Source organism: Puccinia triticina, chromosome 8A (assembly GCF_026914185.1).
Source record: "Puccinia triticina chromosome 8A, complete sequence".
Taxonomy (NCBI): Eukaryota; Fungi; Basidiomycota; class Pucciniomycetes; order Pucciniales; family Pucciniaceae; genus Puccinia; species Puccinia triticina.
The window spans coordinates 4,148,627-4,176,495 of NC_070565.1; the positions used below are offsets into that span (position 1 = coordinate 4,148,627).

General features: G+C 45.6%; 8 protein-coding genes across 8 annotated transcripts; 4 read left to right on the forward strand and 4 right to left on the reverse strand.

The window, feature by feature from the left end:
• Positions 1–1,150: 1,150 nt before the first annotated feature.
• On the reverse strand, positions 1,151–2,683 carry PtA15_8A405 (uncharacterized protein; the record flags this gene model as incomplete). Its single annotated transcript, XM_053171832.1, has 4 exons — positions 1,151–1,341; positions 1,430–2,270; positions 2,342–2,371; positions 2,462–2,683. 4 exons carry the CDS (start codon positions 2,681–2,683, stop codon positions 1,151–1,153), a joined length of 1,284 nt encoding a protein of 427 aa, XP_053023056.1.
• Positions 2,684–6,754: 4,071 nt separating this feature from the next.
• On the forward strand, positions 6,755–7,688 carry PtA15_8A406 (uncharacterized protein; the record flags this gene model as incomplete). The annotated part of the gene is made up of 3 exons (XM_053171833.1): positions 6,755–6,805; positions 6,960–7,129; positions 7,271–7,688. 3 exons carry the CDS (start codon positions 6,755–6,757, stop codon positions 7,686–7,688), a joined length of 639 nt encoding a protein of 212 aa, XP_053023057.1.
• Positions 7,689–8,634: 946 nt separating this feature from the next.
• On the forward strand, positions 8,635–9,706 carry PtA15_8A407 (uncharacterized protein; the record flags this gene model as incomplete). Its single annotated transcript, XM_053171834.1, has 4 exons — positions 8,635–8,811; positions 8,895–9,125; positions 9,208–9,299; positions 9,361–9,706. 4 exons carry the CDS (start codon positions 8,635–8,637, stop codon positions 9,704–9,706), a joined length of 846 nt encoding a protein of 281 aa, XP_053023058.1.
• Positions 9,707–10,105: 399 nt separating this feature from the next.
• On the reverse strand, positions 10,106–13,786 carry PtA15_8A408 (uncharacterized protein; the record flags this gene model as incomplete). The annotated part of the gene is made up of 10 exons (XM_053171835.1): positions 10,106–10,157; positions 10,228–10,441; positions 10,505–10,882; positions 10,943–11,285; positions 11,359–11,387; positions 11,460–11,546; positions 11,614–12,510; positions 12,574–12,619; positions 12,685–12,942; positions 13,634–13,786. 10 exons carry the CDS (start codon positions 13,784–13,786, stop codon positions 10,106–10,108), a joined length of 2,457 nt encoding a protein of 818 aa, XP_053023059.1.
• Positions 13,787–15,746: 1,960 nt separating this feature from the next.
• PtA15_8A409 (uncharacterized protein) lies at positions 15,747–17,439 on the forward strand (the record flags this gene model as incomplete). The annotated part of the gene is made up of 3 exons (XM_053171836.1): positions 15,747–17,059; positions 17,146–17,205; positions 17,301–17,439. 3 exons carry the CDS (start codon positions 15,747–15,749, stop codon positions 17,437–17,439), a joined length of 1,512 nt encoding a protein of 503 aa, XP_053023060.1.
• Positions 17,440–21,147: 3,708 nt separating this feature from the next.
• On the forward strand, positions 21,148–22,666 carry PtA15_8A410 (uncharacterized protein; the record flags this gene model as incomplete). The annotated part of the gene is made up of 3 exons (XM_053171838.1): positions 21,148–21,193; positions 21,270–21,321; positions 21,499–22,666. The coding sequence occupies 3 exons, from the start codon at positions 21,148–21,150 to the stop codon at positions 22,664–22,666; spliced, it is 1,266 nt and encodes a 421-aa protein (XP_053023061.1).
• Positions 22,667–22,906: 240 nt separating this feature from the next.
• PtA15_8A411 (uncharacterized protein) lies at positions 22,907–24,573 on the reverse strand (the record flags this gene model as incomplete). Its single annotated transcript, XM_053171839.1, has 6 exons — positions 22,907–23,006; positions 23,082–23,251; positions 23,320–23,585; positions 23,672–23,870; positions 23,977–24,197; positions 24,267–24,573. The coding sequence occupies 6 exons, from the start codon at positions 24,571–24,573 to the stop codon at positions 22,907–22,909; spliced, it is 1,263 nt and encodes a 420-aa protein (XP_053023062.1).
• Positions 24,574–25,126: 553 nt separating this feature from the next.
• PtA15_8A412 (uncharacterized protein) lies at positions 25,127–27,447 on the reverse strand (the record flags this gene model as incomplete). The annotated part of the gene is made up of 4 exons (XM_053171840.1): positions 25,127–25,632; positions 25,726–26,053; positions 26,139–27,207; positions 27,341–27,447. 4 exons carry the CDS (start codon positions 27,445–27,447, stop codon positions 25,127–25,129), a joined length of 2,010 nt encoding a protein of 669 aa, XP_053023063.1.
• Between the last annotated feature and the right edge of the window lie 422 nt (positions 27,448–27,869).

The following is a 27,869-nucleotide window of genomic DNA, read 5'->3' on the forward strand; positions in this document are numbered from 1 at the left end:
TCTTTTTTGTTTTTATGACAAAGATGAGTGGACTCATCTGACAAGAAACATTGCAGTGACTAAAATTAAACATGTCTTACACACAGGAGGTTTTGATGGTCTACTTGTGCATTCCTTTAGAGTTGGAAGAGCATCACTACAGAACACCTTAGGAGTCTCTATGTAAGATATTTGCATCTTGGGGCATTGGGTTTTGAATGGTTATAAATTATATTCAAGGGACTATACAATTTTTCAAGTGGCAGAAAGAAAGACAATCATAGCTGAGCTGAACAATTTTTGGGCACAGGAATGAATTTCTTGCAAATGTTATTCTTGGATTTACGGCTTGTCTCTTAGGCTCAGGCTCTTCAAATTGTTATCTTTAAAAATTTCAACTCCTGAGTTTCTGGGCTTTTCCTTTCCAAGCCACATCCAAATAACAGGTTCCAGTTTTATTTCTTCCCGTGGCAAAATTCTTCACTTTGCCTTTTCCACCCACACTCAGGTGATAGGAGAAGCTCACACTTCACAATACCCTAGGGAGGGTGCTGCAGTGCACTCCTGACATGAGTTCCATGCATAGGAAGTACCTAGATGCAATGGATGATGTCAAAAGATTTCATGGGAATCCACTTTTGTACAATTATCTGTGCCCCAAATTTTTGTGCTTCTGGGACATGTAACAAAAAAGTTATTCCCTCAGCATGTACACCTGGCACTGGGTGTCAAAGTAAAATACAATAGGAATGTATTTATGGAGGATTTGAAAAAGTCCCAACAACCACCGGGGACAGTCCACACTGATTTAATCTGAAACCCGGGTGAGCTCAATATTCAGATTTTAAACAGGGAGTTTCGATGAAAAGCGGATGTTACCATCATATTCTTCAAAGTGTAGGAAATACACTCAAAATTTTGAAAGACTTCAAAACAAGCCGGGAAAATTTCATTTGGAAAAGTAACCACAGGAAACCACGTGCGCTGCACAGTCCTGGGCCCCCGGCTAGCCGTGGTTTTTAAAAACCACGTTTTTTTTAGTAAGGCCCTTAAGTATTTAGGGGTTATTTTTGCTGTGCCGATGGTTTGGAAACCATGGCTCATACAACATACTATTATTAGACAACTTCTTTCAATTCCCAATCTCGAGATTGAAGAGAGGGAAGGAGATCTAAGCCCATTCTCTAGGCTCCTTCAAGACCTCAAGTAACTCCTTCTCTGCAGAGTTGGCCTCCGTCCCTAGATCACTCATGTATTCCCATCGGCTAGTCAACGGCAGACTCATCAGAATGCTCTCAATCCGGGCTCCCGGTGTCGCTAATCCGAACTTCGTCCCTCGATCATACACCAAATTAAATTCGACTAAATCCAATCCACCACCCATTAAAAACCCCCAAAAGTTGTTAATGTTGTGTTGATGGTGGTATTGTTTGGAAGGAAGGAGACCTACCGTATCGGCCCCGACGTAATTGTTGCCAACGTTTGTGATGGTCTGAGAATCTCATCCATTGACGACGCTCGATGATGGGCAGATAGCTAGGCAAAAAATGGTCGCCGAGGTCGCGAACGAAGTGGAAGAGTTGGTTGGGATCGCCGGAGAGATCGTCGAAGAAGATGCCACCTATACCGCGGCGTTCGTTGCGATGAGGGATCAAGAAGTAGCGATCGCACCAGGCTTTGAAGTCCGGATAGAAGCTCGGGTTGTGTTTATCGCACTGAGTTTTGAGGTGTGTGTGGAAGTGTTTTGCGTCGTCTGGGAAGAGATAGGAGGGGGTCAGGTCGGTTCCTCCGCCGAACCACCACACCTTGGGGTTGGTGGTGCCTTCTTCTTGGGAAGAGGAAGGGTCGAGGACCTCGAAGTAGCGGTAGTTGAGATGGACCGTCGGGGCCATCGGGTTGTGGGGATGGACGACGAGGCTGATCCCACAGGCGAAGAATGGCAAGTCCTGTTTCCCGTCCCACCATCCGAACCGGTCCTCGTCCAATCGGTGCCGCATCTGTGCTACCGCCGCCGGCGGAAGACTGCCATGCACGATCGACACATTCACTCCCGCCTTCTCGAACACCGCTCCCTCCTGTAATATGCACGACGTCCCCGATCCGCCTGACGCTCGTTCCCAATGATCCCATCGGAACGTCGTGCTCGGATCGACACTCGTGAGACCTTCGACTATCTGCGATTGCAGCAGCTCGATATACGCCGACATTCTGTCTCGCATCGGGAGCTTGGTATCGTCCATAGTTGTCTTCAGTTCTTGTCTTGATTTCCGAATCATATTTTCGTCATTCAACTGTACTTTGGTGTATTTGTATGTATTGCATTAGCGCTTTATTCGTATGAGATTTCCTCATGAGATCTTACCAAATTTTCTTCAGTTGAGTTATGGATGGGCTGGAAATAAAAAGGGCAAACGAGTTTATTGGTCAGCGCGATGTGGTCCAAGCGAGGCAGAAGATTGATAAGGGCCAAAAACTGACTGACTTTCGACGAATATTGGTGTAAGCCAACGGCAACCAGGATCGAAGAGAGCAGTCCAGCGATCCATGGCTTCCGATGAGTCGTGGACTGACGGCTTATGGTCGTCTGTCCGGTCGACAAGTACCGCGAAGATCGAAGGTCGGCTGTGCCAGAAATGACACTTGGTCGAGCCCGGCTGATTGTCCTGATCGGAATGCTTGATGCGGTCCTGGCTATCGAATTCATGATATATCTGCAATGGTTGTCGATGGCATTGCTGACCGGTGACCCGGGCCGGGTTCGGTTGGAACTTGGTCAAGCCTGTCCAGTGATGGCCTGCAGGTTTTCTTCCTCCCCCGGGGTTTTACCAAGCTCCCCCGTATAGCACAATTCCCTCCCCTGCAAGCAAATTCACACGAACCTGACACCATACCACACCACACCGACCTCATCATACCCCAGCATCATGGCACAGTCCGCCGACGACCTCATGGACACCTGAGTTTCTTCCCTACCGTCTGCGAAAGCGTCGCACTTCTCGAGGGATCAAAAGACGGTAGAAGAGTTCTCCAGCCGTGATAAGAGCGGTAAGCAAACCAAGCACTAATTGAGGCCTCGCTATATTCACAGAGACATCTCTGTCAACCATCTCATGATTGACAGCCGTACAGAGGATCCTGATCGACCTAGATGTGGTGATTGCCTACCTTATTGTAAATAATGAAGACCGCCACGCAAGAACTGGCATTAAAGTGTTATGTCAATCAATTTGCTTAGACCTTGCCCACACTTTTGTGCATAAATTGATTGACAAAGAACTTTGGTGCCGGTTCTTGCGTGGCAGTCTTCATTATTTACAATACGGATAGGGTAGGCAATTACCACCGAAGGTCAGCGTCATGTGGTTGATCAACTTGCAGATGCTCAATGAGATCAATAGGACGACCTGGGTCAAGGGATCGCCGAGACTCATCAGATTTTGATCGGTACTTGATGGTAGACCAGGTCGAGACTTGTGGAAATTTGATCAAATAGGAGGCCATTTTCCAAGACTCGAAACAGTGATTTGGCGAGGTGGTTACTGATAACCTAAGCAACATTGATCTGAACAGTGAGCTCAAACCCCATACATGACCAACAAGTAGAGAACATACATTTGTTGATGATGGCTTTGCCAGATTGACTGAATCGATCGACGGCATGACTTGCACTGCTAGCCCCTTCGATCTTCGTCAACTCTGCTTGGTGGCTGTCCTGCTTGTCTCAATCAAATCATTCAATTTTGATCTCGTGTCACCTTCCTCCCGTCTACAAAGCCTCATCGAACAAGACTGCATCAAGATCCGCAAGCGCTCAATTCGTCAAACCCAATCAGCCACTTCAAACGTCCAGCCATCACCGCTTTTGGTCCAGATTCACTAATCAGCTGGGTGAAGGGCGCCTCTCCGGGGTATCCGCTGGCGGCCCCGACTGCGACGGCTCTCCAGCGATCAATGAATTTGATAGTCGACGGCTTCAGTTTAGGTTTGATTTGGAAATTTCAGCGTTCAAAAGGTACAAAAAGGACACATGGATGCTTTTACAACATGCAAAGTGTGCGCAATATTCGAAGATTTTGTTCTTGGAATCGTGATGATGCTTTCATGTGTTTTCTTGCAATGTCTGCCAAGTTGGTCATCAACATCACCGGGGATGGTGACGTTGGCCCTTTCTTGGTTGCTCTCCTTTTTTTAACTCATGAGATGGGATGTTTCTCATAATCCTGTATGCTTTTCACAAAGGGAATTAGCTCAACTTCAAGCAAAGACTTGAAGAGTGATTTTGATGATGTGGAAATGAAACAATTTTGTGTGAGATTTGAAATGGAGGAGACAATTATCAACACAAAATTTCCAAGTGGGGGGCATCTGGACTGGGCTTAGGGCAGCACAGGGGTTGTGGTGACTCCTCCAACACATACCATTGGAAGTGTGGTGGTGTAGCCACCTTGGACTCTAGTTTGTTATTAAATCACAATGTGTCTTGAAAAAAAAATGTCCAAAAATTCAATGAGGAAATCACTGGGAAATGCTATGGAGGTCCTAACTATGACTCCTTCACTTTGGGTCTCCACATGAATTCTTGATGTCATCATTACTAACAAGAAACATTCCCTTGAGCTTCAGGTTGTCCTGTTTCAAAATGAATCTCAACTCCTGATGACCTGGCGCTTTAAGATCCAAATCAGAGCAAAATGAAACTTACATCCAAATTTATACTATCAGGGCAACACTTTCCATCCATTGAATGCCCAAAAGCATCAATATCGACGTCCGCGCAGACAAACTGATCCAAGTGTACAAGAGAGGGTGTTGCCTTTTGCACTACAGTTTATGAGGTAAAAAAGGGCTCACATCAGTAAGAGCTTAAACTACTGTCATTTTTGGCCAAACTTGAGTCTGCGGTAATATATGACATCAAACTGAAGGTAAGACTTACCACCAACTTGACTCAAAGTTTTACGGAGATTGCCAGAGTAAACACACAAAGCCTGTCGTTGCGTAGAGTCTGGACATGAAAAGGATGATATGTCGACATGAGCAGCTTGGACATGAATAATGGTTACCATGAAAGCTGAGAAAAACAAGAATGACTGCATGTTCTTTTAAATAATCCAACGATGGAGTAAATGAATGGTAACTGAAATGAATGGAATTGTTCTAGATAGTGGGTACTAAGGCAAGCGATACAATGAATGAATGGTATATGAAAGGATTGACTGTTGAAATTGTCCAAGATTCCAATTGGGTAAATTGGAGGTAAGTTACGCTTGGAGGAGACCTTTTTATGCTGCTGAGGTTAAGGAAGTTTCCTGTTGTCACCGGCTCCTGAAGGAAACCAAAGTGATCCCAAAAACCGGTGTGGTAAGACTAATCCACTTACAAACACGTCAAAAATAGGGAAGAATTAATATAATAGTATATTATAAAGTACAAACAAAACCCTTCTAGTACAAATTAACATACAAGCTACAGATTACATAGAATTGTCAATTAAATTATCACCCAGAAAACCAGTACTAGTCTATTTAGTTACATACTCAAGTACATAGTAGAATTCTAGTTTTCACATACAAATCACACACATTACATAGTACAAATCTACACTAGGACTGAAAGGGACACTGCTGAAAGATTCCATTATCACATGTTAGAAAATCTACTCTTAGATCATGTTTTCACCCCAAAGAGGAACAAGCCAAGTGATCACAACTCAAAGTAGAATACTATTTCACAAATATCATGTACAGCATCCCAATATAGGTTATTATTTCACACTACAACTGTACAGCATCCCAAAGTAGTATTCTATTTCACACTTGTAAAATCCACTCTCAGACTAGATTATTTACTATATAAGGAGGCCTCTTCTGCCCCTTCTTGTTCCCTTTCTTCCCCATGCCAGCATAAATAGTAATATTAAGAAATTACTTCCGCTTCCATCACCCATCTAAATAGTAAGATCATAATAGTAATAATTATAATATAAATTGAATTATAAATTGAGAACTTGATAACATAACAAATATAAATTGACCCTTCTAAAAAAAAGTCACTTACGTCAAACTATAACATCTCTCATCCCACGCACAGAGTCCTGGTTCTTAGGGTCTGTAGTAGAAATATTTAAGAATACTTCTTCTGATTTAGCCACACTAAATTCTTAGTGTAAAATTCTTCCAGAGTTTATTATAGGAAGGCAGCCCTTCAAGCACCTTTAGCCTAAACTTACTTAGTTTTTGCTATTTCCCTTCCAAGCTCAGATCACGCCCTGCGTAGAAGTTCCACACCGGGAGGTTGAAACTGCTGCCTTCGATCACCATGCAGTTAGCTACAGCAACCTCGATTCTCGACGTCAATCCCAAGTCACCTCATCTAACTAGCCCTCAATCAGGTAGCAGTTATCTCAATCTCGGATGTCAGAGGGAAGCCAAATGACAAGTCAGAGCCACATGCCCCAGAAAGGTCAACTTGTCAACCAATGAAAAGGGGCAGGTTTGACCGGCCATCTGGATTAGGTCGCCCTAGCGCGCCTGTCGAAGGCGCCTTGCGAGCCAAATTATAATTATTTATGCTCTTCGAAGCGAGAGACTGCCAAGGGGACGATTGTGTTGACTCGGGGGCTATCGCTACCGCAGGGATACCCGAGCTCCCCGGAGCTACATATAAAATCTGGCGCCCCGCCCACAGAACACAAAAACCCGAACTCCGACATCTGGCCAACAGCACAACTGCCGAGTGCACATTACGGCGGGAGTAATAACCACCTCACCAAGACATGCCAGCTGCGAAGAAAAAGCAAGCCGATCCCTGTGATGACTGGGAGGATGTTCGTTTGAATCGTATATATTCCATGAGCAGAATCGGTGATTTCGACCATTCTGAAACGGATCTTATCACTCCCCCTCGAGAACTCTTGTCGACTCGGATTCTGATTGTCCTTATTTATTTGTCTTTTTCTGCCGATTTGCGTATCGGAGTAGCAGGACTACGATAGTCCGACCGGTGGTTCGATCTCGCCTATTTCTGGGAAGATTTCTCCATCAAACACACTTCCATCCGATCCTGAGCCTGTTTCCTCCTCGTCAACCCTTCCCACAAACGTCGCTTCTGATCCAGTCGAAATAGAAAACTCCGCGATGTGGAATAATGCGTCTGTATTTTCTTTAACTTTCAATCCATTATTTGCAAACCTAATTCCCCCTTTCTGCCATTTTCTTTTTTCTCTTAGCATCTATTAATGCTTAAGATGCTGATGAAAATGCGCTTCTCTTTTTTCTGCAATCTGTTCCAGAAATCGGAATCCTCAGTATGTTGTACTTCCCGCGAACGCTGCACATTCAGCAGTAACTGCCAACCGCCCATTAGTTCAGGACACGATGTTCGGAAAGGCCAAGGTGACGATTCTAAAGCGACCGAAAGCAGAATCTATGAATCAGTCGTCCAGCCACTCCAACTCCTCTTCGTCCTCGAACCTGAGTATTAGTTTGCGAGAGAAGGCTTATTCGGAAGCCCGCGAGAGGATCTTTGGTTCCGCATCAGGTTCCGACGATCAGTCGTCTTCGAAACCACTCAAGATCAGCCCAACCCCTCCTCAGATTTCTCGCGACTCTTCTTCGGCCAATATGGTCGTCGTTCAACGTCAACCTAGTGGCCCTGTATCCTCAGACCAGAAAGGCTTCAATTCTCGACAAAAATATATCCCCACCTAAGTCCTTCCGGCATATCACCTCTTTCCCTTTTTTTTCGCATGCATAGGTTTGGATATGTGTCGCCTGTAAAAACTGTTGAGCGCGTCTTGCTACGGCCCGTTATCAGATCAGGCTGTCCTTGCCGGTCCTCTGGATTGATCGAGTTTTATTTCTATTCGACAGCTAGTCCGCTCCAACCGTTCCAGTTTTTTTAAGCATGATGATAGTGTACATATACCAGCCTTACTTTGTGATTTATAATCCTCCTCTTGTTTCACCATTGGATGGATGCAGAAAGAACAGATCTATGTAGTGTTTCAGTTAAACAACTCTCAAAGTTGGTGGGCATCCGCAAACCATTGCAGGACGCCGTGCGCCGGCCGTGGGGACTTCCTTGTTTTGGGGGAGTTAAATTCTCCAACTTTTAAGCCGGGGCTGGGAGTCGTTCTCCTACTTCCTCAAATATTCCTATAAAAAATAAAATACTCCATCACTTCTTACAGATGTCGGATCACATCAGGCATTGGTTGTGAGAGTGTGGCCCATTTTCCTAATGAGACAAGCAGGATGATTTTTTATGCCGCACAAGAGTTCACAACTTTGAGAAAGCTCCCATCCTGCTTGCTGTTGAATTAAATTTACTTGCATTGTTTACAGATTGGAATCAATCCTAGCAGGCCCGGGACCCGTCGGCGGGAGAAATTGTCTTCGGAGCCCATGTTGGGCGCCGCTCGGCCTATTTCATTCTCACGGTTTTTCTCGGGACGACGTCAGGGTGGTCCTGGGTGGTCCCGACGCTAGCCGGGGCGGGGGGCGTGGACCGGGAGCTCCACTATGCCGGTTGAACAACTACCACTGCACACCGAATTCCTAAACGAAACCACGCTTAACCACGACATCAGAAAACTCGGGCGGAAGTTGAAGGGGAAAACGCGGTTTCGAACAGTGGACCTCTCAGCTTGACAACATGGGCGACATGAATGAAACCAACCACAAAAGAAGACTATCATCAATTGACGACTCGACTTCGATGGACAATTCATCATGTGTCACTTCCCGAGAATCCGAGCACATTAAGCTCAGTAGTACCTCCACTTATCCGGCTATCAAATCAATCAAACAATCAGACCTATCTGCTCCATCAGTAAGTGGCTAATGAAATCCTTTTTTGCGTGCAATGGACTATAAGGGCTGATCAACGCTTTTGAAAATATTGGCACAAGTTAGATTTGTTACACCTGTAATCTACCACCGACCTGCAATCCACCCAATCACAAACCTCCTCGATTTGAAAATCCAAGTGAACTCGAGTCTCATCATCGAACTCATCATGCTTTTACCTGTTCTTCTACGGGATGCAATCGGATCTTTCCTTCCCAGCACTTCCTAGATCTGCATCTGAACGAGGTCCACGATCCAATCCTGCAGGTCCAGCGAGAAAAATACGAAGCCAAGATTGTAAGAGACGTTTTGTCTGTTTTGATTATTTATCCTGAGACGCTGATGAACGTCCACAACACAAAACGTCCTCGAATTTCAGTTTCGTTGCTTTGAACATAATTGTGAGAAAGCATTCAGTAGTCCTAAGAACAGGAGACTTCATCTGATAGATTTTCATGGATATCCACGAACGTAAGCTCTTTCTTCTTTATGCCAACAAATTTGGCTAACCCATCATGCTACTTCGGAATAGGTTCTTCTTCTCACTACCCAACCAAGGCTTGAATGATTTGTACAGGAAATTTGGGTCAGGAGTCTCGCTGGTCAGGCCGAACTGGAAAGCCTCGGCTGCGTCGTCGAATACACCATCGAAATCATCAGCCGGCGATTCGAAAGTAACCCCCCACACCGCCCCGAAGCTTAGCATTAGCGAATCAAGATCCAGCTTGGGATCAATCGGAAATGACGACCAGAAGAAGCATATAGACGGCAACAAACAACCAATCGATTCTGTGATTGAATCTATTCAACAACTTTCGCTTGTACCTCGTCAGATACAATTTGGGAAGAAAGCAGGTTCTAAATCCTTTCAACGATAATACCTTATGTACTGCAGCACAGAATCGGTAGTAGTGTGATTTAGATGTATGTACAACAATCTAACCCTTCCCTTCACCTGGTGGTAACTTTGAAACATGGCACGGAGACTATTGATTGACCATGACCATTGCTTCGAGCGTATGGATACAGAGTAACTGAAAGTTGTGCAACACGAAAGTAGAAAAATTGCAGTCAAAAGGAGGAATGCATCCATGCAACAGTGGCTTCGCACGACTTTATGTTTCTATCAGTATGCAGAATATAAGCGCAGTAGTAATGACTTGGCTACAAGATATACAATTTAGTTAAATACATGCACCTGAGAGACGACTGATACAAGAATATAACCAATAACTAATGTGTGGCTGGCGGAGGTAAAGGTAAGTTAGAAAATTGTATCAAGAGTGCTTCAGAGCTGCGCCAGAGGTGACAACTTGAGCCGAAGAAAATCTAAAAAATCACAGGTGTCAGTCGAGATGGGCCAAGTTCACGATGATTTGGGAGAAATCAACGCTCTTACCTGCGTAGATCACGTTCGCTCGTCTTGACTTGTCCGTGCAGGGATCGTCGGGCCGCTTGCGAGTGTTCAGCACGTTGAATGAAACTCATCCTGTTGTTGTAGAGGGAACCGACACTAGATTGACGCGCCAGCGTGTTTGCCTCTACCGCCACGGGTTTCAATTGTCGGGATCGGAACTTCTTGAGTACGGCACGAGTCGCGAACTTGATGAGATCTAAAATAGATAGGGCTTGTTAGCATTTTCCGACGTGTAGCGGATGAGACAGGCGGTACAAACCCATTGGGAGGAACCAGATCAAGTTCCAGGCCCATGCCACGCCTACCCATGACAATGGGATGGCCTGCACGGCTGAGAATTCCATTGTTCCGAATACGGCTAACAACGAGGCAACTGTTTGAGCAATGCAAAACGCGCCAACCAATGCCAAAGAGGGCCTCTCCATGAAAAACCAGCTGTGAGATCGGGTGATGAAGATCAACGCTTGTGAGATAATTGCGACTTGAAGGTAAATGACCATGTGCAACTGTGGGTCATTGGCATCCTTTAAGGGAGACAGGCCGAAGTTGTCCTCCAGGAATGTCGTGTTGACGATGACTACAAACAGGAGGATGGTTGACAAAGCAAGGTGAAGGCCATATGCGACGGCGTATGTGACTGCCAATGTGAGGAGTAATTTCAGTATGGCTACAAATGCTGAAGGCCAAGATTACTCACAGATCTCAGCCAGGTCCCAGTGATCAGGTTCGTTGTTGGGTAAGACGCGATCGAGGGAAATAGTCATCACAGTTCCGTCATTCAAGATAGCAATGACCAAGACCATGAAGGGGGGGAAATCAAACTGGAAGGCAAAAGCCATGATGGCGAAACCAACGACGATACGGATGGTGACAGCGCACGCGTAGATAGAATAGTTCCGCATCCGCTGGAAGACGATTCGCGACTGTCGGATGGCGTGTACGATGGTTGAAAGACCGGGCTCGGTGAGGACAATGTCGGCGGCTCCTCTGGCGGCATCAGTCGCACCCTCAACGGCAATTCCGACATTGGCTCGGGCGAGCTAGATAGTCAAACAGCAAAAAGAGATTAATAGGATGTTTTGAAAAGGTACACAAATCACAATCTGAACTTACAGCAGGAGCATCGTTGGCACCATCGCCGGCTGTGGAGGGGAACCAGATAGTGTTGAATTTAGTTGGTTTTTGGTCAAGCAGAATAGATTTGAAACACTCACTCATAGCAACCATGTGACCCAGGCTCTGTAATCTTTTGACGATATCGTACTTGTGCTCGGGGTACACTCCAGCAAATCCATCAGCATCTGTGCGCATAGAGACTTGTGAGCCAGTTTTTATCTTAGGGCAACATGCTCAGAAATAGAAACGCACCAAGAATCATGCTGTCCACCGATGAAAATTTGCTCCCAGGTGGGGGGCCCTCTTTAAGCACCTTGGATGCAAACATGTTGTCACCCAAACCCAATCGTCGTCCGGTTTCCTTTGCAATGGCAAGTTGATCACCGGTGACCATCTTGACCTTGAGTCCGAGGCTAACAGCGTCATCGATGGTTTGCTTGGTGTCATCACGAGGAGGGTCGAAGATTGACAAGAGGCCAATGAGTTGGAATCCACTTCCAGGTCCTTCGGCGTCGCCACTGGGAACGTCTTCGTAAGCAACAGCCAGAGCTCGCAAACCTCGGCGGGCAAACTCTTCAACGTCGGCTTCAAGCTGGTGTTCAATCTCGTCGGTCTTGTTGTAGGTGCAAAGGTCCATGATTTTTCCGGTCATACCCTTGGTGACTCGGCGCATTTCCCCAGTGGCAACATCGATGTAAGTTATCTCCGTTCTTTTTGAGACTGGATCGAATGGCTTGAAGTCCACGAGCTTGATCCCTCGACGCGCCACATCAGCTCCGACAGTGCCGACCACGCAACCGTCAATAGCATCCTGGTTTTCAATCCGGGAAGCGTATGAGGCCAGAACACAGACGTCTTCCGGTCCGACATCGGAGTAGGTTTTGATGGTAGATTTGTCGATTGTAAGCTTGTTCGTGGTCAGAGTGCCGGTCTTGTCAGAACACAGGATAGTGACACCCGCAAGTTCTTCGATGGCGGTGATACGGGTGACAATGGCCTTGTACTTGGCGAGCTGTTGAGCGCCAACAGCAAGGGTGACTGATAGTACGGTGGGCATAGCGATTGGGATACCGCCGATGAGCAGCACGAGGATGTTGTCCAAACCGCGGCGGTATGAGTAGCGGAATGCCCCATAGAGAACGATGAGCTCTGCAAAAGACCGGGAGATCAGAGGTCTGGTCTGCAATCAAAGAAATGATAGAGATTACTCACCGAGTGCAATGGCAATGCCGATTGAGACAAGACAGAAGCCACCAATCTGTGCAAAGGGGAAAAGTCAGTCATCTGAATTGGTGTAAAACTCATAAGGCAGCTCCGAATAACCTTGGCCAAAACTGCTTGCATGTGTCCGGTAGAATCATTTTCTGCACCGACCAGGGTGGCTGCTCGTCCGAAAAATGTGTTGGCACCGGTAGCACTCACAATCCCCTCAGCCTCACCCTGTTTGCAGATGGATCCCGAGAAACACTGATCGCCGATTGATTTGGAAATCGGAAGTGATTCACCGGTCAAGGCTGCTTGGTCGATGCTAACGTTAATTGCGTCGTACAGACGACAATCTCCGGGTACCACATCACCGATCTAGAAAAAAATATGGCAATCAGAAAATCTAGCACAGAGATTATGATCAGCATGACCAAATGGATGAACTCACCTTGAATGCCACGATATCGCCAGGTACCAGGTCAGCTGAGTCAATCTCCGACCAGCTCCCGTTGCGCCGCGCCTTCGCTTTCGGAGCTAGAGAGTCCATGAGGGCTTTGACTGCATTGCCAGCGGATCTCTCTTCGTAGTACCCGATACCGGAGTTCTTTGGACAAGAAGGTCAGACAAGACTTTCACGTATATTTCAATGCCATGAAATGACTTACGATGAGGAGTAAAGCCATAATACCAACAAAATCCTGCCAGTCTGGAGGACGGTTTTCTCCGTTGGAGAGCGCAATCGAGACTATCGCCGCACCTTCCATGACCCATGACAACGGGCTATGTAATAAGATAGTTCCATGGTAAGTTCACGCCCGTTGGAATCGGATGATAGGAAACTTTGAACTTACTTCCACATGAAACTTAGGAACTGCAAGAACGGATTGACTGATTTTTCTTCCAAACGATTGGGACCAAATATTCCGCGTCGTCGCTCGACTTCAGCGGCATCCAGGCCATTTTCGCTTGTCCTGTGCAGAAGGAAGCTCGTCAGCAATCGGCACATTGGAATCACAGCTGATTGAGACACTTACTGCAACAGCTGCCAAACATCTTCAAGCTCTACTTGCTCGAGGTCGACCTTTTCGCGATCGTAAAGGTCCTCGGCATTCAACTGGATCGTCTTCATATCAACCAGACATCGCGTCGCCGCTTTTTCTTCTTCGAAGGTCTTGTCAAAGTTCCGGGCGGCTTTCGGTGCGGCGTTGGACTCGGCCATCCTAGAAGCGTTGAACTTGGATGTGGAGGCGACTTGGAAAGAGGTAAAAAGAATGCGACGGCGGAAAGATGGAAACTTGTTTGTACTTCAAAGTTGAAGACAGCCGGCGATCAACGCAAGGCTTTTACAAAAAAAGATAACGGTTACACGTTAAGCTGGGAAGAATTTTGAATGTCCGAGTGAGGACCTGTCGGGGAGGCTTTAGCTCACAACTACTGGAGTGAATTTTTGAGGTTACACTGTTCCTGCACACAATATTCCAGAAATTTAGTGCTTGGAACGAAACTAGGACCGCGTCTGGTGGAGGGTATGTGAGGACTGGGTGAGGTCTTCAACCACATATAGTTGCCCTTTATATATGTACCCCGCTTGCCTGACTTGCAGAGATACGTGCTGTACCGCTCGTGAGCCCATCGCTCTCTTGGCACTCAATATAGCTCCGAGCTACATACGATGATCCAGTCAGAGGGGCGCGCTCGTCGATCAAAAATCCAGTTGACTTTGATCTCTTGCTATTCAAAATATGTAGTTCATACGGATCACTTGATAGATGATGTACCGAGTTGCCAGATCTACAACCTTCTACAACCTCGGAACATGTTTTGGCCTCGGGCGCTAAACGTGAATGCTCTTACCCCACGGAAGCGATTTGGGCACCCTCGGACCGACAACCCGACGACAGAAGCCAACCTGTCGGGCTGCCGTGCAAAGGCCGGGCAGCACATCGTCGGGGTCTCGCCACGGTCAGTCCGCCGCAGATCTGCCGGTCTGTTGCCGGGCGGCCACTCGGTGGCTTGACCCCGTCCCCACCCGGCTGCCGCCAGACCTTTGACGGACACACGCCGGGCAGCTGCTGACTTGCTGATTGTCGGCAGCCCAACGACCCCCCAGGCTGTTGGTCAGCTGATATGTGCATGCAAAACCGTATCCGTCACAGAATCATCAGGAACCGGACTATCGAGCACTAGAGCTTGCTTTGTTGTTCCAACGGACATGAGTGTAACCGAGATCCATCATCCTCCGACACCGGATCGGGGGAGCAGCCCCCCCCCCCCCCCCCCACATCTCGTGGGGTAGCCTACCGGCAACCAATGGCCGGCCCGACTGCAGACCCCGATCTCACGATCTGATCAACAGGTTCCTCGGGATGGCGGCCTGACGACCGCCTGCCCATCCAATCAGTCAGCGTGACGCCAAGATCGGGGCAAACCGACCACAGGGCACCATCAGACAAGCATCGCAAGAGGGTATCTCACGAGGGTCTGGCTGACGACGGCCTGCCCCTGCGGCACCGTTTGCGGGCTGGAAATCCCGACAGCCCGACAGCGGCCTGGAGTAAGGTTTCGCAGGGCCGGGGAGGGTTGCCGCAGAAAACAACCGGCAGGTTGCGGTCGGCGCACTTCCGTGGTGTAAGCATGATCCTCAATCAATTGTGATTTTAATTTTGTGCAAGAAATCCAAGCCCTCGAAGAGGAAGCTGTGTCATTGTGTTGGTGGCCACTCTTCTTGAATAAGCGAGATGGAAATTCAACGCATTCAAAATGGCAAGTGTGAGGGGAAACAATATTGTAGGGCAAGTTGAACATCCCACATCACCCGAGAAACAAGACATCCTAGGGCCTGTACCATAGCTAAACTTAGTCCAATACTAGATGAATTTGTTTCGATGAGGCCAGGTTTTATTAAGACAAGACTTGAAAGAAGAAGGTGTTTGATTCACCTCGCCGTGACAATGTCAACAGGCACTGGGGCCGGGTGGTCATCGGTTTTCGATGTGGCAACCTGTGTCAACCTATCGCGCAGTTGGACTGATTTATGCTATAAAATAATACCACCGTTTTTCTGCTATCGTTCTATGCCCCCCCCCCCCGAATTTTGTCGATAATTGTCATGAAACTAGATATCAGTCACACATATCGTTATTAGATATTTACTTACCAGTCCAACATAAATTTTTCGGATGAAGTACTCGCTCCAAGATATGCCGCAAATCTCGATCATTTCGATTGGGATTAACCTCCTGTTGAGCTTTCATAATCGTCCACCTACCGTACTAGGAGCCTTCCGACCAAACGTGTTGATTTACCCGCCCCCCGATCCTCCGCCATTTGCAACAGGCCAGACGGCACCAGTGATCGGAATGGAGCACCTGATGAATATTAATAATATGCCACCACCTGTGTTTGGGCAGCCAGCACTTTACCCACAGGTTACACCAGAAGGATTTATAACTCACGCACCAGTCCACTTTGTGGACAATTATCAAATTGAGCCATTCGCGGGAATTACCTATAATGGAATCGTACCTCATGCAATACATGAGCCCCATACAATAGTAGAAAACCATTATTCAACTCCACCTGTTCTGGTTCCTGGGACCGGATATCCACCAGTTCCGGCTGGGGTGGGGTATCCGCCAGCCAACCAGTCGGGATACTTCCACACAGCTCAATACCTTCCTCAGGTGAGACGTGTAGCAAAGCTCTCAGCAAATGCACCAGATTTTGTGCCGACAGCATTACGTGGTAACCCCCCCAAACAATCCCTGGGTGTTTTGGCATATAGTTCAGGAACTGGAAGGCCAGAGGTTAGGCAAGATGCAGGAGACTGCAGCCATCAGAGCAGTAGCTCAAAAGAATCACTCACCAATTCCAAGCTTCCCAAAGATGATGGATCTTGGAGTACGCAACCAAAATCAGCTGAGATTGACTCAGAGGGGGGAGCAATGGTTCAGAAATTGGCTGGATTGCCTTTGCTTCAAACTAAAAATTTGATTGGATCATCATCTATTGCAAATGATGCTAAGGGGAAGTCATCTTCACCTACAGCCTCTGGAAAACTCAAGACTGCAGAGGGATCTGAAGTGGCATCAGTTGAAGAGGTCAAAAGCTTAAATGAGCATGATATTCATCCTTATAAAGAGGAATCACAGAACAAGAAAAGAGTTGAAAATGGCCAAAACCAAGATACACAAGCCTCAGAAATGCAAAACAGTGTAAGAGAAAAAAAAGAGCTACAGAAGCTTAAAGATATTCCAACCATTGATCAAGGAAAAATGGATGTAGAAAGTAAAGAGCTCCAAATTGATTCCCAAGAGGAGCCCAAAATTTGGAATATATTTCCATCTGATTTGAAGAAACCAGAACTGAAACCTAATTCCAAAGAGTTGAATGCTGGAAAATATGGAGATGAGGAAATTGATGTGCCTCATGATGATGCTAGAACCATAGGAGATATGGGAGAAAGCTCAAAAATTGGGGCAATAGAAACTGAGTTAGCCATTCAAACTATTGACTTTCATCATTTCCACAAATTAAACTAGCACTGCAGAGTGCTAATCCTGGCACTTAATCTTTTAGGAAAGAAGATATTTCAGGAACAGCAGAGAAACCCAAATTAATTTCCAATAGTCAGGAAAGGTGAGACTTTTTTCAATTTATTCTCATGTGGATATTCATGTGGGTTAATTCAAATTGGGAGACTCTTGTTTTGAAAAATCATGACATTTGATTAGAACCACACGGAGGAAACAAAACAAAAAGTTACATTCTCTTTTGCATTCACAAATTTCAGGTGTTGAAGAGGAGTTACAAGGAAAGCAACCAGAGCCTGAGAAGGAGGATATGGGAAAAACCAACCAAAACAATATGTAGGTGATTTTTTTTAAATTTGACAATTGGAAAAGCAACATCCAGGGCCCTTTGTCAGAGTAAAATCCTCTAGCACCAAACTGCCATTAAGATTCTAGAGATCAAGCTCATGTCAAAGGGGTCTTGTTAGAACATACCCTGAAATTTTTAGAAGCTTGACAGAAGCTGACTAAATTGAAGCTCTGGTCCAAGTAGGAAAAATAAAAAACATTCAGAGAAGGAAGGGAATATTACACAAGCAGAGCAAATAAAGGAGGAAAAGGCAAGTTTTCTTTGGATTTTATATGCTTTTTGATCTCAATTTAAACTTCTCTTTGCTTATTGAACATACTGTACAGGGAATTGAGGAAAATGGATCAGATAGACAGACTTCATCATTAAAGCCAGTTGCAATTGGCTCCAATGAGGAGATCAGCAGGTGATTCATGCAAAATAGTCCTTGAATTTTGAGCTTTCAAAGTTTAATTATGAGTCATGTTTGGGGGTAAAAATAACCTTTAGAGAAGATGATCTTCTGGCTGACTATCATGACCAACAGTCATCAAAGAGGTGAGCACTAACATGGATTATATTCTTTTTTCTTTTTCTCTTTTTGGCACAATCTTAATAATGTTCATATTTTCATGTTTTTATAAACAATATATATTCATAACATGAAGAAGTAAAAAGAGATTGAAGAAGCACATCAAGAAGAAATACACAAAGGGCCAGGCTGATGTGGTGAGCAAAGGAAGTTTTGAGCAAGGAAAAGCTCTGTTATCTGAGCTGGTGGAAACAGAAAATATCCAAGCACCTAAAAAGTAAGCAGGCTGCATCATCTTCCCATACCCAAGAATGTATGTGTGGTTCAATTCTAACTCACTACACGTGTGGCAGTAAGGATGTCATGGATGGAAATAGAAACAGAGATCCTTTGAAACCATCAGAAAAATTGGAGAAAAATGCAAGTCTTTTGTATTTGTATTCATTTGTACTGTGCACTTTGACTCCTTTGAGCTGATGGGATATGTATATAAAAATTAATGTAGGGAAAAAATGGGAATGGTATTGATAAACCATCCACTTCCCTCCCATTAGCTCCAACTATAAATGATTTTTTTCATGATTCTCTTCAAAGAATCTATTCTACCCCACTAATCCAAGGAGTATTTTCTGGTCTAAATGAGTATCTTCGTGTGGCAACCAATTTTCCTGAGTTATCAAGAAAAGATGTATTTAATGTTAAACTCAAACTTCCAAGAAGGAGAATACTCAAGGAGATCTGGACTGAGGCACAACTCAAAATATGGGAAGAAAAGGATCTTGATTTTGACTACATGCACCACATCTCAAATCACTTGAAAATCAACAATGTCCAGAAGTACATTGAGATTGGTAAAATGGACCAAAAACTGTTCAAAATGATTATCTTTTTTGAGAGAATTAATCACAAAAAAGGTGCACCACTTCTAATGAGTAGAATTTATGATTCTTTACTTTTGAAATTGGATTCCAAAGAAGCACAGAGAAGAATGCTGACACTTTCAAAGCAAGTCACACAATCACTACTATCAAAGAGAGTCAAACAGAAATTTACAAATTTCATGGAAGAACTTTCAGAAAGAATTGATGATCAGTTTTCCCAATTTACAACCGGAGAGTATGAGAAAACATTTGATTTCTTTGGATATTATGGGCTCAATGATGAAGGAAGTGAAAATGGAAATTCTAAGAAAGCTCATAAATATCAGATAAATAAGGATTTAAATGAATTCTGTCATTACGTTGAACAGCAGTCTCCCACCTCCAAAAAATTGTACACAAAAATGATAATTTTTGTTGATACAATGAGTGATTATGAATACAGAGATAGATCTTCTCCAAGAATGCATTTTCCACTAGATGAATTTTACTCATTGTGGATTTCAGCAAGCAATTACATGAACCTCATTCAATCCCCAGAACTCATCAATGCACTGGATAGAAACGGGATTAGCTTGAATAGGGTTTTGACAGTTGTGTTGATTCTACAATTAGAAGAAGAAAGTTTAAATATTGAATCTCTAGAAGTGGCACATTTCTACTACATGGCAAAAGTTCTCTATAAGATCATGACGCCCCAACGTTTTAATCAGCTTGACTGGATTCATACATCAGAGAGAAACTTCTTGACAAATCATTATGAGAAAAAATATGCTTCTCATCTTGTAGATTTCATTTCAAAATTGAAATCCCTTCCTGAAAAAGAGGCTAAGGGATCCAATTCTGCAGCCTATCCATCACATTTAAATTGCTCAGATCAGGCCCAAATAGATGGCAAAGGCCTTCCAGAGAATGAGTATCTGAAGATAGCAGATACAATTTCCAAGCGTCAAGAATTTAGAACTGAACTGCAATCTCTAGATAAATTCCCACCTTCTTTGCTTTTCAAAAGATTCAAACAACTAGAACAAAACTTGAATTTTAGTGTCTAATTCAATAAGCATGTTCTAAGTTTTGAGTATAGATCTTTCTCATCAGAATTCTTATTTGATGTTGTATTTACAAAGATTGTGTTGGTTGGCCATTACAATAGCAATATCTGGCTAAAAATCAATGTATTTATGCCAACACATTTTCCATGTGATACCTTTAATCTCTACTGGCACATCATTCTTTCTGCTATCTAGGCATTGTCCCCCAGATCCTTTTTCCCTCTTGAAATACATATAGAGGATTTCTCGTCTGTTTTGCGTGTTGCTTCGCTAGACCTCCAGTTCCTGAAGAGCGCCGCTTCACAGTACGTTCAGATCTGAAGCGCGTACCTACCAGGCTGCCTGCTCATGAGGCACCTGGCCAGGCGTGATGCATCATCGTGCCGCAATCACTCGATGGCGCATATGTTTGACCTGATGTCGCCACGTCCACGGTGGTGCCGAAGCGGTGACCCTGGCAGGAGGGCACCCAGGTTGCGCTATGGAGATGGGGAGGTGGACCTGCGTCAGTATGACTGGAGCGGAAGGCCGGCGTCCCTCGTTGGCGGCACCGGAGGACGGCAGCCCGGCCATGACGCCTAGACAGCCCTCTTGGGCGTCCTGAATCTCCCGATGATGCTCTCAGTCAGTCGAAGCGCCCCCTTATCTCAGGCACCGTGACTCCTGGTCACGCTGGCGTCCTGTAACGCCCACGTGGCGCTGGTTTGACAGTCGGGCGCCGAGGCTTTCCTCGTTTCGTAGGTCGGACTCCGGAGCAACACTTCATCCTCCGGAAGAGGCCGAGGAGGGCCGAGCTGTTTGAGGTCCCTGTTTTTTCTGGATCGAGGTTCTCATATGTACCTAATCCGGCCATATGTATATGCCCCTGCGTAGTATCTGCTGCTATCATCCCCGACAGTTTACCTCCTTTCCAAAGCTGCACTCTGAGTGGACCCATACACTCCGCTAGAACCCTGACATCTTTCTGGAAATGCCAAAGAGCTTCATTGTTAAAAAATCAATAGGCTGACCAGAATTGATCCTCTAACATCCTAGCCTACAGCTCACAGAACACACTTCAACCAGCTCCTTGCCGCTAGATCTCACTGAGCATTCACTTTGACGCTCTGAGCGCCCTCCCGACGCCGACAAAGGAAAGGATACCAAGAAGCCAGAATTTTTGGTGAGTAATTGCTTTGCTTAACTCATTTCGCCTGGCTCTTGCCAGACCTAACTGTTGTTAAATTTTGCCCAGGGGACTGGTGTTGCTGTGAAAAGGATGCAATCGTTGCCTGAAAATAAATGTTCTCCATCCAGAAAGACATGTATGCACTGCTTTGCACCCTTGAATCGTCTTGATGGAAAAACTGACTGAGCAAACCATTAATTTTTCCCCTTTAGTACAACCAGTTACAGCTGGTATGAAACGCAAGGCAGAAGTCCTTGACCAGCAGTATGGCTTTCTAATCTAAGTAATTATTATTGAATGATCTGGTCACTGATATCGAACTGTCTCCTTCTGCTTTTCTATATTTTCTTCTTCTCCTCTTGCCTCCTTGTCTTACGCTTGCTTCTGTCCCTCTGCTGTTGCTGAATTACTCCTGTTATCCAATACCTGCTTGATGATTAGGCAACATGAGGTGAACCAGGAGAATTCCAGGAACACGCATGGACCAAAAGCAAAACGGCACAAGGATTGGCGCAAAAAATTTACTTCTAATACTTTGGGGACACAGATATCTCCTTCCTTGGTCAGCCGGAAATCGTTTCAGCTTCACAAGAAGTACGAAAGACTCGAACTATACCCAAACATCAAGAAAGCAAACCAAAAGTACACTCGGAAGCCCACGGCAGAGGAAGTGAAAAACGCGTACAAGATTATCTCAGACCCAAAAAAATGGAAGCTCTTTGATCGTGGTCTGAACATTCTCTTTGACAAAAGCCGAAAGGACAGACGAGTCATTGCGATAATCGAATTTGTAGAGTGGGACGAATTGACTGTCCAGGAGCGGATCGAGATCAATCATGTTTCAACTTTCTTACATAGCTCGAAAAGATTCCTTACCCCTGTCAAGGCTCGAGGATGGGGAGGGTACATGTGGGCGTTAGGTTACCGAAAGGCAATGGTCAAAGGCCAAATCTTCGGTCGGTACATCAAACAAGTGGCCATGAAAACTGCTCCGAAGTTGTTCGACTCTGTTTTCCGATCATCAGCTTGGGTTGGAAGTATCTTGGGGAACATGTTCGAGAACATGGGTAGTATCCCATTCAAAAAAAACCAAGAGACTATGAAGGAAAATGGTATTCCTGATTTTGCTGCGCTTTCCTTCACCGACAAATCAACCAACTCTTCTGGCTCTCCGCACATAACTTTTACCAGCAATGGCTTCTTTAACCCTCCTCACACCGACAAGAAGGATATCTCGGACTTCGCCTTCGCACTGTTTGTCCCAACATTCAAGAGTACTGGAAAACTGGCTAGTCCATCTGACGGCTGCAAGATTACGCGTGGACCATTTGTCTTCCCCGACTACCGAGCTGGTATAGACTTCTCAAGGACCACTGGAATCGTTCGAATGATATGGAGGGCTAGAGATTACAAACATTGTACATTGCCACATGAAGACAATCCATTTTTCACCCGTTTGGCAATGTCTCTCCAAATCAACAAAAATCTTTCCAACGCTTGTTTGAGATTCAAGAAAGGTGTCCACAAAGGCAAAATTATAGCTGATCATTATTACTACCTTAATAAAGTTCTCCAGCGTAGATCATCAAAACGACGTTACAAAAAGTAAATAAAAGTTGTTTTTCCGTCTTTTGGATCTATTTCTCTATCATACACATCGGTGTCTTGCCCACATTGAGTCTTGTTACCGAGGCAGTTTTTGTTTGAACAATAAAATCAGAAATTCCAAAGTGCAAATGACTGCTGTTGATCCATTGATACTGGTGGGTAACTACTAGGCAACTGGGGGCGGATAATCGTTGGAGTGCAGAGGTACTCGCCAGCGGTTGCGAAAATCCCACTAAGTTGCTCAAGATTTTTTGTATTGCAGTCCCCGGCTGTATAATGCTTTGATGCTGGAGCTGACATCTTGAATGGTTCGGCTGTGCTCATCAGGTAAAGCATTTAGACTTTCAATGGATGAAAGGGTAACATGGATTAGAATTGCCAAATGACATTGAATGAATGAATAAATGCTTGCCAACCTCATCTTCAAGACTGCCAGGACTTGATTGAATTCCTGATCATTCTTTGCAGACTTTGATAGATTGACCGCATTTTGAGCATGAGAGTGAGCCTCCTGCCACTTTCTGTAACTTGGTCGTCTTGGGTACTGATCCGGGTTGAAGCCTTTCTGCATGGCTTCTTCATTAGCCTTACAAAGAAAGAGGGAAGTGAATATGTTTTGTAGAGTGATCTCTGTGACAAAAAAGTCAAGCTTACTTCGTAGTTGCTTCGCTCCATCAGGGCACCTAGGGCTAGCAAGAATCCATTCAAAAAAAAAACCCACATGGCTCGAAAAGTCTCAAGGCGCATTTCTGTTTGAGAATCCGGGTCATTGCTAGTCACGATAAATGGGGTGGATACTGCGAAAGATGTAGCTGTGGGACCACCAGTGTAAGACCAAAAATACCAGGTTCTTGCACTTGCTAGGACTCCAAAAACTTTTTCAATTGAAAGGTTCCTGAGGCAGTTCTGTTGGTCAGCTGCTTCAAAGATAAGGATGAGTTTTGAACATCACACAATTAGTCATCATGCATCACTGTTTTGGATTTTTCTATAAAAAGAAACTCACCTTCCAGTTCCACCATAATCTGTGCAAAGTTGTTATTATTGTCTTGTCCATATTTGGCCTCTACAATCAGCACTATGCACAGATCAAGGACCAAATAGATGAATTCAACCCGTCCACCACCCCCATCAAAACCTCTTAAATTTCCCTCGTGATCATTGGAGATAGCTCCATCGAAAAGAACAACAATTTTGCTGATGACCTTGTTGCAACAAAAGTACAAAAAGTTGAAATGAAGAAGAAAAAAATGATGTCAGCTTTTGCGTTGCTGGGGCACTGGATTTGAAGAACAATGATACAAGGCCTACAAGGATAAGCCATGCCACAACCTTAGCCTCACGGTCCGCATCATGAAGTGATGATGTAGTTTTGTCCGCCTCATCAACCCGGGTGAAAAGCTTCAACGCAAGTTCTTCTGAAATGAAAGGAAGGTCCACGACAAGGACAGGGATATCACTAGGTGATTTCAAGCCATAAAGTCGTTTCGCGTGATTCCATGTGAGTTTTGAGAAACTAGGAGTGAGTTTTTCTAGAATAAACAACACATCACCCATGAATACAAGCAAAGAAGCATGAAAGCATGAAGAGATTCACACACCTTTGTAGTCCAGAAAGTTGGAAACTGGAAGCTTATGCTTCCTCGCCAGCTTGATCAACTCAATTGCCCCCTCAGGTGAGTTGGATAGAGATCGAAACCGTTCATCGAATTCTCTTCTCTCTTCGTTGTTGAGTGGGGGGACGTGGGGTACTCCTTTGCGGTTCTTCCGTGGAACAATCGGAGGGTTTTCAGCCATTTCCAGGAGGGCTGCAATCGGAGTTGAAGGGTGGCTGGCAGATCCGGGGAAGTCGATGGACAAGATTTGTGGGGTTGCCAAGCTGCGAAAATACAAATCAGCCCTGGCCATGCCCCACGGGGTCCTGAAACACACGGTCAGCTGTCCAGCGGCTCCCTGCTCCCACATTCCGATACATAAATACAAACAGACAGCAAGCTGTTCCAAAATCATACATTAGAATTATCTATGACCAGTTGTCAAGTTGACACTCCATGGGCCGACAAAACAAGGTGATCCCACACATATGTGCCCAGATATACCACTGAGATGCAAGCTACCCTTTCAACAAGGTTTTTTACCCCGAGTCAAAAGCAGTGGTGGGGGTACATAGGAAGGAGGACCGCCAGAACGTTATGGAGTCGAGGGATTCACACCAACAATCTATAAATTCATACTATGGTCGGAAACAAGCATCTACATGTATGTATACGGTCAATACTATGGAATACAAGGTTGTACTACATAGAGAGTCTTCCAACTATTTACACGATGTATGTGAAAATATAATAACAACAAATCTATCCATTTTGTTTTCCAAATTTTGAAATGGCAGGTAAAGAACGAGGAAAAAGAAGGTGAGTGTGAATACATGAGTGATTTAATGTCCAGTGGTAGGAAGTCTTCAAGAGGACTGGGGATCATCCCAGAGATAATCCGAGATGCGATTTTCGAACCAGAACGTGAGTCCAGTCAACGGGTCGAAATCTCTGACGAGTGGCGAGTGATCACGAGAGTCGCCAGCAGGGTTGAGAGGGTGAGGATCGCTTCGAGGAGACGGGGTCTGCTCGATCGACTCGATCAATTCGTTGGTCAGGTTGACACTCAGTCGTTCCGCCTGTGCGATTTCCAAGGTTGACATCTTCATGAGCTGCGCCGTCCTATTCAAAGGATCCCGCGCATTCGGAGCAGAACCACTTCCGGCGTCTTCTGCCCCTTCCCGCTCTTCTCCATCTTCCCTCGTGCTGCTCCTTAGCTTCCTCAGCAACCGATGCTCGAACTCCTGCACACTAAAATACGGCGTATGTAAGACCCGCAGGCCGGATTTGAACGTCCGCAGTCTGATCTCGGGGACCGTGTATTCTGGTAGATGCTGGCAAGCCGAAATCATCTCGGCCGGCGAAACAAGTGCTACATCATCAAATAGAATCCCCGCCCCCCAAACATAAAAAATGGAATCTTAGTACCGGTGTTAGTTTGAGAGGAGAGAAAGAGCAAACTTACATATCCCGCGTGCTCGATTCCAAATGCACCAGATCTCATCCAGGGGTCGGATGCCGACGGCAAGATCGTGGAAGCCATGAAACATGATGGCCGATTGACCGTTTATCGTGCGCGTCAACAAGCCCGCGAGCTCCTTAGCGAGTTCCTTAGCGTAAGCTTGGTCGCTGCTGATCATATCCGGCGTCACGGCTGGAGCGGGCAAGCCAAGTTTGACAAGTGAGGATCGGATCAGGCCGGCTTTCTGGTCCGGGGACTGCGCCTCATCGCCCGTTTTTGCAACCGCTTCGAGACTCGTCAGCTTGGCGTTGATGGATTGGGATAGTTGGACCTGGATGGGTGATTGGGAAATTGAAAGATACAGCCATCAGAAATCTGATGGAGTCATTGCGCATACGGCAGTCAGCAGCACTTACCATCTCTTTTGCTTTGGCCATCAATGCTTGGAGATCCTGGAGACCTTCGGTTAATTCGGTTTGGTGAGCTTGTTGCTGAGAATCCATAGTTTTCAGAATCCGATCGATCCCGATCGGTTTTGAGACGTACGCGGGATGGGCGTGTTGGGTGATGGTTTGCGAGCTTTCTTCTTCGAGTGACGCGGATGACTGAGCAAATTCGAGCCCACGTGTCAGTCGATTGGTGTTCCAAGATTTGCTTTGGAGGGCTTTTTTGAGACTGAAGTAGAAGGTCTTGTCTCCGCCTTTTCTGAACGATAGACGGATGTACGAGTCCGGAGGGAACGATGAGGGCGGCGCAGGTGTGGTAGCACGAGAGTGCTGGAGATCACTTTCTGCCGGGGTGGATTCAGACGGATTGTTGAGGGATAAGCTGTCGAGTTGAACAGTACCCAAGATCGAATCGCACATCTCACAGCGCGCCATCGAAGGGTGATTGAGAAAAGTACAAGACGGACATGGAATCTCCTTGTTTATTACTGGCTCCATATGCTCGAGCTCATGAGCTGGCCTCGACGCTTCGGCTTGGGTTGCCATTCCCCTGAGGTTTGATAAACTTTTTGTGTGAGACGGAGTATGATTCAGACTACTTGATATCGAAGATAAGTCTCTAAGAGAAGAAGGCGGCCGGGAGTTTGAAACAGACTTTGTTGCTGAGGACGATAAATCTCTTGGGATGCCACAAAGACCACATTTAAGCTCGGGTGGATTTGAGAATCCGCAGACGTGACAGGTCCAATGAGAGGCGGCAGGATGGTTGAGGATATGATTCGGATCTGATGCACACTTCAACGGGTCGTCTGTCATGGGCGAATCCTGTGACGTGTGATTAAAGCTCGAGCGACGAGTACCAAGTAGTAACGTGATCTTCGGCGAGCTCGCGAGGAAGCCGATCCAGTATTCGGTTTGTCGAATCAGGCTGATATCTAGGAAGCATGAATGGTGGTGTGGATTTGACCGGTCGACATAGATCAGTCTGTGAGAAGTCAGATAGAGCGTCCCGTCCTGATACCGATCGTCTTTATTTTTCCTATATATTACATGCGGAGAAAAACAAGAGAACGTGTCATTACGTTGAGTTAAACTTTTGGAAAGAGGAGGAGACCTGGAAATAATGAAAAGCTGAGAGAGTTATGATGGTTTATTAATTACCCATTATTTACCCATCATAGATTCCAATTCCCATTTGAGATTGCAGGATGGTTTCATTGAAGAACAGTTGTGCGTTGATTGTAAGGTTAGTCGTATCGATTGGCCGTAGGCGGTTCATAGTTTGGTAGGTTTGGTGTTTGCTGGTTGAAGGGGAAGTGGAGCCAACCCCGGAGAACCACACATAGGGCTCCCGAGGATGACGGCGCCAGCCCTGTGCGCCGATGTGCGCGCGCCTCTCCCTGCATGGGGTCGGATTTTTCCAACAATCAAAACTTAGAAATTCGTACTAGTAGTCTTACATCAAGGGAAGACAATTTCGTCAACACTCATAAGATTTGAGCTTGTCTTCTCCAGAGAGGCTGTGCTAAGCTCGTCGCACCTGCACCCGCCACGGGCCCCCGGGTGCGAAGTGCCAGCTTGACCCAAAACAAAATCATTACAAAAATGCTGGTTGAGGGAAATCAAGCAAGATCGTCAAGAAAAATGAAAGGTTTTTGTCTATAGATGGCAGATGCATAAGTATATGGGAGAAAGGAAGCT